Source organism: Xenopus laevis, chromosome 2S (genome assembly GCF_017654675.1).
Source record: "Xenopus laevis strain J_2021 chromosome 2S, Xenopus_laevis_v10.1, whole genome shotgun sequence".
NCBI lineage: Eukaryota > Metazoa > Chordata > Amphibia > Anura > Pipidae > Xenopus > Xenopus laevis.
This window is the reverse complement of record NC_054374.1, coordinates 96,716,800-96,730,780: the sequence shown is the minus strand read 5'-3', so window position 1 is coordinate 96,730,780 and position 13,981 is coordinate 96,716,800. Positions and strand designations below refer to the sequence as shown.

At 35.3% G+C, this 13,981-nt stretch overlaps 1 protein-coding gene across 1 annotated transcript in view; it reads right to left on the bottom strand.

Annotated features, from left to right (window-relative positions):
- impg2.S (interphotoreceptor matrix proteoglycan 2 S homeolog) overlaps window positions 1-13,981 on the bottom strand; it is a 46,999-nt gene that overhangs the window by 16,321 nt on the left and 16,697 nt on the right. The window contains exons 5-14 of the mRNA XM_041584146.1: window positions 13,759-13,782; window positions 12,552-12,584; window positions 11,173-11,222; window positions 10,939-11,027; window positions 9,941-10,102; window positions 9,066-9,124; window positions 8,043-8,063; window positions 6,235-6,488; window positions 3,988-4,073; window positions 119-3,229 (exon numbers count right to left, since the gene is read on the bottom strand). Of these exons, the coding sequence (XP_041440080.1) occupies window positions 119-3,229; window positions 3,988-4,073; window positions 6,235-6,488; window positions 8,043-8,063; window positions 9,066-9,124; window positions 9,941-10,102; window positions 10,939-11,027; window positions 11,173-11,222; window positions 12,552-12,584; window positions 13,759-13,782 (3,889 nt within the window). The remainder of the gene's footprint in view (window positions 1-118; window positions 3,230-3,987; window positions 4,074-6,234; window positions 6,489-8,042; window positions 8,064-9,065; window positions 9,125-9,940; window positions 10,103-10,938; window positions 11,028-11,172; window positions 11,223-12,551; window positions 12,585-13,758; window positions 13,783-13,981) is intronic.

The window sequence follows — 13,981 nt, the reverse complement described above, 5'->3', positions numbered from 1 at the left end:
TTATGTTTACTGTCCTCAGTTTTAACAGACTTTAAGGCTGCATAGGGCTAATATCTTTTTTTTCTCAATAACCATCCAATCCATCTAAGCCTAAGAAACCATAAAAAATGTATCTTACCAGTTCTAAAAATCTTTGTTCCAGAGCTTTATATTCAGGAGAGTTTTTGTTAAACAAATCCTCTGAAAATATCATGTTGGTGACACGAAGACTGAAAAACACCACAAGTGCTCTTGCAGAAGCTGAAACATTTCCGCCCTTCTCATGAGATGAGAAAATCACACTAGCAAGGTCTGTAGAATGAATGTTTTTAGCCACCATGCTTCTTTCTTCTGGACTCATGTCAGGGTGATAATAAACTGTACTTAAGTGATCTAATTCTAAGGATATATTCTGAACTTCCACTGTTACTTCTTCCTCTTTTTTTACTGAAAGAACAGCAGAACTCTGTGTATCTATTGGTTCCATTGAGGCATCACTAAAAACATGTTTATACTCTGTCACTGAATCTATGTCAACAGCTTCTCTATGAGTAGTGGGACTATTATCTACTTTTATTGTACTGTCAATGTCATGGAATGTACTTGTCTTATTGGAAATAATGTTTGGGGCTGTATTCAACATTTCATCAGTAATACTTGACTCATCATTTGTAAATAATGTATGTTCTTCATTCCTAGCATCTGACAATGAGATTAATATTGTATTATCTTTATTGATTTCTGTGCTTAACAGAGAGTCATGTTCTCTGATTGGTGGAGATGTGATTTCTGTGTTAAATGGAGACTCCAGTTCTCTGATTGGTGGAGTTGTACTATTACCAAAGCTATGTGGGTTTAATGGCTGCATTCCATTGAAGGGGGAGCTGACTGTCACATCTATGTAAGCTTCTTCATTCCTAGTATCTAATGATGTAACTAAAACTAAATTATCTTTATCATGCCCTATGTTTAACAGAGAATCATGCTCTTTAATTGGAGGTGATAAAGTAAGACTAAGAACCTGTGAGTTAAATGGTTGTATTTCATCAAACGTGGAGTTGATTGTAACTTCTTTCTCTATATCTTCATTGCTAGCATCTAATGGAGTTGCTAATATTGAATTTTCTTTGTTTAACAGAGAATCAAGTTCTCTGATTGGTGGAGATGTAGTAAGACTAAGGACATGTCGGTTTAATGGTTGTATTTCATTAGAGATTGTGTTGATTGTCACATCTGTGTGCACTTCTTCATTGACATCTTCTAATGATGCTGTTAATATTGCATGTTTAGTGGTTAATAAAGAATCATGTTCCCTGATTGGTGGATATGTAGTAAGACTAAGTTCTTGCAGGTTTAATGGATGCATTTCATTAGAAATTGCACCGATTGTCACATCTGTCTCTACTTCCTTATTGCCAGCATCTAGTGATGTTGCTAATATTGAATTTTCTTTGTTTAACAGAGAATCAAGTTCTCTGATTGGTGGAGACGTAGTAAGACTAAGTAACTGCAAGTTTAATGGTTGTATTTCATTAGAAATTGAGCTTGTTGTCACATCTGACTGCACTTCTTCACTGACAGCCTCTGATGATGTTTCTAATACTGCAAGTTCTGTGGTTAACAGAAATTCATGTTCCCTGATTGGCTGCAATGTAGTAAGACTGAGCACCTGCAGATTTGGTTGTATTTCATTAGAGATAGCTCTAACTGTCACGTCTGTCTGTGCATCTCCATTCCCAGCATCTAATGATATTGGTAATACAGCATGCTCTGTGTGTGAATCATGTCCTTTGATTGGTGGAGATGTAATGAGACTATGGACCTGCTGGTTTAATGGTTGTATTTCATTAGAGATTGGGCTGGTTGTCACGTCTGTCTCCACTTCTGCATTCCCAGCATCTAGTGATGTTGCTAATATTGCATTATACTTATCAGGTTTTGTGTTAAACAGAGATCCATATTCTCTAATTGGTGAATATGTGCTAAGACTAATGACCTGCAGGTTTAATGGTTGTATTTCATTAGATGAGGAGTTGTCAGTGTCCACTTCAGTGTCCAATTCTGAAAACATGTTTTTCAATGATGATAATTCTTGTGTTTGCAGAGAATTGGTTGGTATCCATGACATCTCTTCACCTGATGCATCTACAGCTGCATATTCCATAGCTGATTCAGTTAAACTATTTGATTCAGTGAATGAATAGTCATATATATCCATTTCTGATGACTGCTTAATGGCTGCAGTTTCAAATGTCCATAACGCAGGAGCAGATTCTGTTGCTGACATTCCTGGTAGATGTACCAGACCTTCTGTTGAAGAGTAGGTAACAGATTGCTCAGACTCTTTAGGTACCAGCTTTGAAACACTGTCCATTCTATTAGTCTGTTCATTAAAGGGGTTGATGTCATTGTGTATTTCTGGAATCTCCATTATGTCATTAGTAGTATATATTTGGTTAATAGAATGGTGAGGTTCCACTGTTGATATAGTCCATTGCATATTGTCAGTCTCATCTACCTTTACAAAAGGTATAAAACCTGAACCTGATCCCTCATCAGAATGAATAATAAGTCCAGGCTGTAAACTAGTTGTTGGTAAATTGGATTCTATCAATAACTCATTCTTTTCTAATTTACTCCCTTGTGTGAAAGTGTCAACTGAGAGCACTAAGGCATCATTTTCAGTATGAGTAAGGATGGTACTTCCAGTTCCCATTATTTGGTTTACAAAAGAAGATTCAAAAGAAGGCTTTTCTGCAGCTATAGCAGATGTCACAATGTCTGCATTAGATTCTTCTGCTGGTGAAGAAGTCTCAAATGTTGGCAGAATGGCTGGTAAAATATAGGTTTTGGTAGAAGGTGATGTACTTTTTGGCACTTTGTCAGACAATATATTTAAAGTAGGCTGCTCATATAGAAGCAATTCATTATCCCCAGATTCTTCTTGACTATCTAACTCGATATTTAAACTAGAAACTGTAGTCAATCTGGTTTCTATCAATGCAATGATGTCATTTTCCTGAAAAAGAGGAGACACAGCTGGAGTTGTAAAACTGTATTCAAAACCAGGAGACCCATCAATAATTAGGTCTGTGTCTTCAACTGTGCTTGCAATGTTGTCTGCAATAACTACATTTTCCACTACAACTTCACTTTTTGTAGTCAGCTGTTCATTATTTTCTGCTGCAGGCACAATATTGCTTAATGTTGAATGAGCATTTGGAAGCCATTCAGCTTGTAGTGCCTTGTTCTATAAAAGAGAAATAGGACATATTCAAGTACATATGCTTTAACTTGATTTCAGCATATAAACCCTAAACAACTATTTCAGAGACTATCCACAAAATTAAAGCATACTTCACTAGCAGACTTTATTTCAGATTAAGTTTCTGTATCTTCTAGTTGGTTGCATAAAAGTATCTGCATTTGGAATAATTAGGTCTAGCTTTCATTTTATTTTCTTTTTTAATGGAAGCGGAAAATAGGTGACAGTAAATCCCTATGTAAGAGACAGTAAATCCCTATGCAAGAGAAAAGTGAAGCATCAGGGCAAATTTATTATCAAACTAGGGAATCGAGAGGGATCAACTTTTTTTTGACTGCTAGGAAAATTATCCTGACAGTCAAGAAAGTCTTTAATTAGTTTATCAAAGTCTTTACTGCTTTGATCAATGTGTCAGTTCATCGGAATGTGGTCAACTGCTTTGAGGAGTCAAACTCAAATTGGGATGTGTTTTGATAATAGGGTTGTTACAGGGCAACCCTTTTGAAATAAAAATTAACAAATTGGTATAAAGGTGATAACTTTAATGGCTAACTAAGATAATCATAACAAGCTTTCAGAATATTTTAGTTCCTTTTTCAAGCTGATTACAATGAAGCTGGCTAACACGGTACAACAACTTTACCTGCAATGATAATAGGGTTGGTAGGGTTGATAATAGGGTTCTTTAAATTTCTAGCAATCACTGCAAACTAACTTGTACAGAAATGTTTTAATCAACTTACAACATCTGCAGTTGACGGCAGTGGAATTGTTGGCTGCTCAGTTATAGATGTCCATTCATTAAAATTATCTAATGGAGCATTTTCAACTACAATAAAAGAAAATTTTGTTATTTTGTTTTAAAGTTTGAAGAACAAAAAATCCCCTAAAACAGATCATAAAAGTGGAAAAAATTCTGAGAAACAGACAGTCCATTGAATATAAATATATATATATATACATACAGTAAATTTATATATCACATTTTGCGGTTTATCTTGTTACATGCTATGATCAAACCAACTGGTTCAGAAGGAAATGTCAGCCACTTATTAATTATACTTGATCAGTCTAGTGCAATAGATTACTGTACAAAAAAACTGCTCAAAGACTATATTAGGCATTACCATGCTAATCTACATGTAGGGAGGAGCAGAATAATTTAGCACAACAAATGCAATGTTAGAATTTTCAAATATATGTTCATGTATTCATGTAGGGACATATTTTAGGTGCATATTTATCAAAAAACTACTCCAAAAGCCAAATGAATAGATTTGAAGCACTGCTTACCCATTTAGCATATGTACCAATGTCTAACATGACCTAGCATAATTGCCTGTATAGTCTAAAGTTAGGTTTACATGCAGGAATAAAACAGTATATATTCAATGTCAAAAAGTCAAATGTTTAAATTCACCTCAACGTTTAAATTCACATTCACATCAATAGATGTCTTTACACAATCAACCATTGTATTGCAAAATGGGCCCACTGTGTGTTTGAGGTACCAAACCAAAAAACATGCAAGACATTTTGGTGTAGGTGGTTAAAAAAATAGCAAAGAGGAAAAAATGGCCAGAGGAAAAGCTATTCATTGTTCTCCCTTACATGACCATGACAATATACTGCACCTTGATACTATGGGGCAAATTCACTAAGATGCGAAGCGCCGAACGCTAGCGTTAATTCGCTAGCGTTTGGCATTTTCGCTACTGCGCAAATTCACTAACGAACGCTGGCGTAGTTTCGCTAGTGTTACTTCGCAACCTTACGCCAGGCGAAGTTTCGCTAGCAATGAAACTACGCAAATTCACTAACTTGCGCAGTGTACTGAACGCTACCTTTTACGCTAGACTTCCTTCGCCACCTCAGACCTGCCGAAGCGCAATAGAGTAGATAGGGATTGTTTAAAAAAAAGTCAATTTTTTTTCTAAGTCCCAAAAAAACGCTGGCGTGTTTTCTACATGATGGCTGATAAGCTGAAAAAGATCGAAAAATTTTTGGGGCTCCCCTTCCTCCCCCCTACATTTCCTGACTCATAGCAACTTACCTAGACAGTGGGCACATGTGTAGGGCAAAATAAAATTTTTATTTGCAGATTTGAAGGTTTTCTAGGCATTTGTAGTGCAGATACGTGTTCCTCCATTGAAATTTTAATTTCGCGCCGTATGCAAATTAGCCTTCGCTAGCGTAACTTCGCTTTATATAGCGAATCAACGCTAGCGCAACTTCGCAACCTTACGCTACCCCTGTGCGCAACTTCGGATTTTAGTGAATTTGCGGAGCCCTGGCGAAACTACGCCTGGCGAAGTGCGGCGAAGTTGCGCCTGGCACAACTTCGCATCTTAGTGAATTTGCCCCTATGAGCCTAAGAAGTGTTTAGAATTGGACTAAAGGTTTATCTGGGTATGAGAGAATGTTGTAAGGGCTGGATTTGTAAAGACTCTTTGCAGCACTGTCCTTTTACGGGGATTTCACAGAGCTACAAAATGCCAAAAAAATTACCCTGCCATAGAAAATACTGAAAATTACTAAAACACATGTACAAAGCCAATTATCATCTATTTTGTAGCCATGACAAGTAGTTGGAGTAGCTCTGTTTGTCTTCACCCTTACAGTGACATAACTACCGAGGTGCAGCTGGTGTGATCGCACCTGGGTCCGCACCCCCTTGGGACCCGTTGTAACTGCAATAAAACTGATAGCAGGCAGCAGGGCTGGTGCATATCCCAGGAACACACTGCAGTGCTATTCTGTGGGGGGGGACAGGGGAGGGCCATGTGCACATTCTGCACCTGAGCCCGATAGTGTATAGTTACACCACTGCAGTTTTACTTTTTGTTGGCTTACACTGCATGTCCTGACTACTGGTAGAAGTCAAGAATAAATATTTATACATTTCTATATTGGGTTAGCAATATATCTGATAATAAGAATAATTCTAAATAGTATAAAGAAAAAAAATCAGTGAAAAGAATGTCACTTACTTTTTATCAGCTGAAGTGAGTTAAGAGTGAAGTCCAGGGTACGGTTTTCAAGTAACATTTGCTCATGCAGCCTTTCTACTATGTAACTTGTAAAGCTGCCACCTGTATAACTTGCTGTAGGGTTGTCTTCAATTTCATTAAATGCACTATTTTCATCTTTATTATAATGGAGGTTGATGAGGTCCATAGAAGCATTATTTATAGCATCTGCGTCACCATCAAAAATGACAGCAAAGCGCACTTCCACAGCAATTCTGGATTTGAAAAAAACTTAACATTTACTAACAAATATATCTAATTTCCTTAGCAATATTTTATTCAAGTAACTAGCACATTTGAGACAACATAAATAGAGGGCACAAAGTGATTGAATATGTATTCTGACATACCTGCACTGCACCCCCCCTTGTTTGGGGAGGCTACCAACAGATAGCTTTCCATGTTGGAATTTATAGTTATATCTTGAATTATATGGTGAACTCTTTTTGTGTAGGCTAGGCAGCCTGAAGAAATGCCATTCTCATACTTTAGACTTAGGGGTAGATTTATCAAGGGTCAAAATGAAAATACGAAGTAAATAAATTAGAATTTTTGTGTACTTCGATTAGGAAATAGTCCAAATGCGATTAGAATATCGAAGTTTATCATGTACTGTATCTTTAAAACTTCGACCATTCGAAAATCTGCCGAATTGCTGTTTTAACCTATGGGGGACCAACTACAACCTATCTTGAGTCAATTGGTAGACTTTGAAAAATCTAAGGTTTTTGTTTTTTTTAAATACTTTGAATCAAATTCGATCTTACTTTGATTAGAAGATCGAATACAGCCTATTCACCCGCAAAAAAACTTAGTTTTTTTTAATAGATTTCGTTTGGTCTTTTTTTATTCGAATTTCGAAGGTTATGAGAGTTCAAAAAAACTCCCATTACTTCGAAATTCGACCCTTCATAAATCTGCCCCTAAATTCGACCCTTCATTAATCTGCCCCTTAGTTTGGTTTTTGGCAAAATCCCACCAGCACTTTCTGCAGGATGTAGATTTGACTTCTGCATAACCTGGTCAAGGTCTCATCACATAGTCATTAAGCATTTCTGTAAATAGCAAGGATCAGTGAATCATTTTTAACACACTTCAAAAAAACTCCTTATCATGTACATTACATGCAACCTTATGGGGCAGATGTAAGAAGGGTCGAATATCGAGGGTTAATTAACCCTCGATATTCGACCAGGAACTAAAATCGTTCGACTTCGAATATCGAAGTTGAACGATTTAGCACAAATCCTGCGATCGAACGATCGAAGGATTATTCGTTCGAATCGAACAATTCGAAGGATTTTAATACAACGATCGAAGGAATATCCTTCGATCAAAAAATCACAGGCAAGCCTATGGGGACCTTCCCCATAGGCTAACATTGACTTCGGTAGCTTTTAGCTGCCGAAGTAGGGGGTCGAAGTTTTTTTTAAAGAGACAGTACTTTGACTATCGAATGGTCGAATAGTCGAACGATTTTTACTTCGAATCGTTCGATTCGAAGTCGAAGTCGTAGTCGAAGGTCGAAGTAGCCCATTCGATGGTCGAAGTAGCCCAAAAAACACTTCGAAATTCGAAGTTTTTTTAATTCGAATCCTTCACTCGAGCTTTGTAAATCTGCCCCTATGTGTGTCAGAACAGCTAAAATCTCTGCACCATAGGAAATCATACTGTTATTAGGTTATTCTGTATTTCACAATTTATGCGACTGTAAATTGTGGCTTGAAATATTTTAGTGAGCATTTTTATTCATATATAGAAATCTTTACCTGTCGTCCAGTACGGAAGGACTGAAAAAAACCAAAAGAGAAACTTTATTTTACTGTGTCCAATCGATAAGACATAGGTATCACAACAAAACTACTGAGATAGAGGTCTATCAAGTCAATGCAAAAAAGATTAACAAAAATTATATATTTATTATATTTATCCTATTTTTGCCATGTATAGATTCATTCCACAATTTGCCATTGCCCAATATTTTTGTGAAACTGCTGCAAAATTTCACTATGAAAATACACAGCAAAACACCAATAGTCCCAAATGTATATTATTTGTACTCTACCACCAACCAACCATCAGTACAGGTATGGGACCTGTTATCCAGGATGGTCGGGGCTTGAGGCTTTCCGGATAAAGGATCTTTCTGTAATTTGGGTCTTCATACAACAAGTCTACTAGAAAATTATGTAAACATTAAATAACCCAATCAGGCTGGCTTTGCTTCCAACAAGGATTCATTACAACTTGGTTGAGATCAAGTACAAGGTACTATTTTATTATTACAGAGGAAAAGGTAATCATTTTAAAAAACTTGGATTATTTAGATAAAATGGAGTCTATGAGGGAAGGCCTTTCTGTAATTCAGAGCATTCTGGATAACGGGCTTCTGAATAACGGATCCCATACCTGTACTTAAATTATTGAAAGTGAGTCTATTAAAAGAAAGCATTTTAGCTCAGTTGTGTAAAAAGAAGAAAAATAGTTTAAAGTTGTTGCTTTTCCCATGCAATCACGAACCAATTTACCTCCTTGCTATGCAAAGGCCTACCCGATCTGGCTTTGTTTATTAAGAGTACGTGTATTTAAAGATAATTTCGGATTTATTTTACTCTTAAGTAATTTAGCAGCCAATAGTATTTATACTTACAGTATATACCTAAATATAAACATAAAAGTATTATTTTAACACTGCATACTATAGATCTTAGAAACCACAGCAATGGCACTCCACCTAGAGTTAATCAAAATTCCAATCTTAGAATACAGTCATGGGTTTTACTTGACAATACCTTAATTCCTGGACAAACATTGTTTTGTATCCTGGAAGAATTTCAAACATATTTTGCACCTGGAAAAAAATAATCAAAAATGAAACAATATATGATTTTAAAAAAAACTGTATGTCAACACTGAAATTAAATTTGGTTGTGTGCAGCCCTTCATTTTTGCCTAATTATATATTGTTTCTTACCAATGCTCAAAGGGACAGCACAGTACCAGAAAATTAAAGTTCCATAAATGCATTTTCAAAAGAAAAAAACTTGTACTTAAAGAGAGTTCTAGAGCTGTTTACTCTGGTATAGTAAAGCATTCTGCAGAATAAATATAGTGTTATAGCTAGCACTTTTGTGGCTAATCTATTGCCAATAATCTGCCTCAGTAACTTTCCTTCCTCTTTAATAACTGGGGCAAGAGGAGGGTGAGGAGCAAGCCTTTAAAATTATAAACCACACTGAGCCTGGCTTCAGTCTAGGGCTGCACAGTGTGCCATGGTGGCAGAGAAGTGGAGGCTTTCTGTCTTGACAAAGGTGTAAATAAGGACAAAGGACAAGCAAAATACTGCAGTGTCACTTAAAACTGCCACCATTGAAAATGTACAGCTCCAGGCCCTTTTAGCTGTTAAAATGCCCTGTAAGCTTCCGTTAAATACAGCAAAGCAGCAGGATTTTATTTAGATATCAGGTGCCTGACCAGAGTAGACCAGATAGCAAATACACTGCCAGGGGCAGTGCATTGATATTAAAAAAAATAGATCAAGTTGGTGCTTTAATAATTACATTTACTACATAAATGATTGCTTTATTGCTGCTCATATTTTTGTAAAATGAAAATGAAATATAACATTGATGCTGTCACAGAAGTAAAGCAGTTATGTTAACCTTACCTGATCAAGAAATGTTTCTGAAAGCTTGTGGTGTGCAGAAGAAAATTTGTCACTTAGTTCTATGTTATATGGCTCCCTGGGAAGAATGATACTCATCTCTATCATCTTTTCTACCACTGGCATTAATGGCTTCTCTGTCATCAGGATTATTTCATTGTTCATCTGAAAAAATCATACAAATTGTATAGACTTGTGAAAGAAATATACTTTATCCATTTCATTCATAGCAGTGTTTTTATTATATGTTATATTTTATTGCATGTTTATTATTTACAAATATACATATTTATATATTTTTTAACACAGAAAAACAAGTAAACAAAATCCATTTTTAGAAAGATTATATAGTTATTATGCAGTGATAAGAAGAGAAGAGTTCATGAAGATACCAACAGTGTAATACTAATAGATCTCTGGACCAGCTGCATCATCCATGATTGTCTACTGCCTGCCCTGACCCTCTGCCTGTCTGATTAAATTTGTCTGTTTCCTGCCTTCCCAGACAACATCCTGTATTTTGACTTGTTTTCTGTCGGCACCTTTACATTTCTGCTGAGGTCCATGTTTTTCAGTTATTAAATTTTGTTTTGAATTTTGAGCGGTTACTGAGCACATTGGCTCCTGTTGGCCAACTCAGTGGGTAATTCCGACAGTGACCCTCTGCTTGATCATTATAGGGATAAGCACCAAGCTTGAGGTCCAAAATTTTATGAAATTTGATGTAGCAATCCAATGCCATATAGGCTAAACTCATTGCGATAAGTACTTTACCAGGCTTGACCAATCTGCCTGTCAAAGGCTGCTACCACATGCATTACAGTAACACAAAAAAAGAACACCAATCCAATAGGTGTGTTACCTGGTTAATAATAATTCATTACAGTCAACTATTCCAGGAAGAAATGAAAAGTTCCCTATTGTGCTGTTGTTCTAATATATCTAAAATAATGCCTATAATACAGTGGTTAAAAGGATTCGATTTATTTTAAAGAACATACAATTTCCTCAGGCAGTAGCTCAGAATAGTCTGTGGGGGTTTCAATTTCCACTGATATTTCATATGAAAGTGGCACATTGGCAGCTGCATCTAGAAGTAAAAAAAAAAGAAATAAAACATTATAAAGGGGCTTCATACATCCGTTTTAATTACAGTGTTTCCAAAAATTTTCCAAGAAGATAAAACTGACAAGAAGCAGAAAACAAAAAAAAATAAAACAGGTCCATGCAAATACCTCGAAATGTTGTAGTTTCATGTGCTGAAGGCAATGGTGTTGCTTCTGAGCTACAAGACATTAAAACCAACAATATAAAAATCGGTTACAAGATCAGAAACAAACAAAATGAAGACCAAAGAGAAGCTTTAGTCATTTAAAACCTATAGGTTTCTATCATGGTAAATGGGGTGTTGCAGCATTGTGGCTAAAAAAATTTCTTATGTAGAATTATTTTTTAATGAGGACACTATGAGGTAGATTTAACAATATTTGAAGCTGTGTTTTTCTGCAATTCGAGAAAATCAAGCCAAAAATTGTATCTCAAATATATTTTCAAGACTTTTTAAACAGAAACATTTCTAAACTTTGAATGAAAAACACTGCGCAGGATGTATCTGAAGCATTCAAGCAAGTTTTTGAGATGTGTTCACAAGAAAAAAAACGATTTCTTACCAAAATCTTGAAAATTGATAACTCTAATATTTAATATATAATTTAACATACAGGATAGATTTAATACTTTATTTGGCCCCTAAGGGGGTTATTTATTAAAGTCCGAATTCATCTCAATATTTCTGAAAAAACTCAGACCAAATCTGCACTTTCTTTTTGGGCTTATTTATTAATACACTTTCCCAAAAATTTTATTTTGGATTTTTCATCCGTTTTTCCTGATTTTTTTCGGATTTTTTACCTGAAAACTCAGAATTTGGCCCACAAACTCAGAAAACTTCGGGGTATTTCCAAAAACCCAGTGCATATCAAAAAATCATTGGGACTTCTCCCATTGACTTATATGCAACCTCAACAGGTCTGAGATGCTGGATTTTCAGATTCTGACTTTTCCCATCCTCGGGTTAAATAAATTATGAAAAATTTGTGATTTTTTTTTAAAGTCAGATTTTATAAAAAAAAAAATCATTGGGCAAATTCAATTATGCCCTAATTTATTCATCTATAATTTATGAATTGTGTAGAAAATTATTTTAAGGAAAAGCATGCTATGTAAGTTATATTTTTTCTTTAAACTAGAATCTATACTTCAGATTTATCAGAAATATGGCTAGCTGTGGAGCAATTAAGCCATTATATAAATCATATTAAACACATGAGCTAGTGACTTGCTGGAAAGTAAACCTTTAATATTTCAATTTCGAATAAATTCGCCCATCACTATTTACAATAGGCTTGAATTTTTAGATACGAACTTGCAGATTAATGCCACCTAGAGCTTTTTCAGATTCGTATCGTCTGATGTGCATTAAAAGATGCAGCTAAAGCTATCAGAGTGTAAGTAATAGGCATGGGGAGGCAAAATAGAAATAGCCTTATCACCTAGAAGCAGACTAGCATTAAATGAGCATGGAATCATTTTCTCCAAGCAAGGCAGTTCTTACCTGCACAGGTGAAACCATGGAGCAATGTCTTTGCTGAACATCGTTCAAAACAAGACAAAAAGGTATAGCTGAAGATGCATTATGTATTCACGGTTATTATAAATTCTTGGCTTTACCAATCCATGTTTTATCTCAATGGCTTTTATGGGAGGATAGCCTCACTGTACAATATAGCAAGTCCATCCCCTTCATGTAAGAAAGTCACGTTGGTAGCACTTGCTGCCAAGCTGACTAAATTGTCTACCCACGTTTTAGTAAAGAATTTAGAAAACTATCCACAAAATGACATTTAATAAGGTAGTGTAGTGCTCTAAAACGGACATACACAGAGTACAAGATAGACAGCTTATTCTATTTATCATCTTAGTGGGGCATCACTGCATTTGAGAGGGAGCCACATATATGGAGTATGTGTATTAGGTCCACACTGTGATCATTTTAAAATAGATAATTAGCTCAGAATAAATCTACTAAAATTGAAATTAGGAGTTGATATGATAGTCCTTATTATGTGCATGCAAGGTGTCATCCACCTAAACAGATGGGGCTACATTCAGAATATGGAAACTGTTTTTTATTATTTTGAACTATTCCAGTTGTCAAATGAAAATGTTCAAATATAATTGTATATTACAGCTTCCAGCTAATTTCTTACTGTACTAGAAGAAGTTTCTAATTCTTAGTTTCTAATTAACTTCTTTTCAAAGCTAGCACCACATTATGTAATGTGGATGTTGGTCACTCTCTGAGGTGTGGTTCAATCATTCTACTTAAAATTAAACATTCTGTCAATCACTGAACTCCTTTTTTGGTGTGGGAGTTTTCTGGCCAATGATGAAGTAAAAGAGCTAAAAATTTTCCCTAATGCAAGTACAATATGATCCCAATTTGGATAGCTTGATCAGTACAGTTAGTTCATCCACATGTGTAACCACATTCAGCACTATAGTAATAAAGCCCATTGGACAAATTAAAGTGATATTTGATATAAAGAATAACAGTTTCACACTTTTTATATCTATTTTGTGTGGCTGCAGTAAATGAGTCCTTGGATCTTGTGCTTACACATCCCTTTCCAAACTAAATATACACCTAATTATTTATGAATTAGTATCTATAATAAATATAAAATGTGAAACACAGAATATTTGTCAACCAGCAAAATTCTTTACTTAATTATATATAAAAGGAGTATGTAGTGACTTACCCACAAGACCACCCATTGCATGTCCTTTAAAAAGACAAAAATATGATCACAAATATATGTAAAATATAGTGAGAGAAAAGTTGTAATAAAACAGCAACTGGGCTAAATCAAGATACTGGAATTAGATATCTTATTGTATATGCATTTATTTTACATGTATGTGAATCATTTTATTGTGATTTTACTGTATGTGAATTTATTTTAAGGTTGTACAACCAGCCTC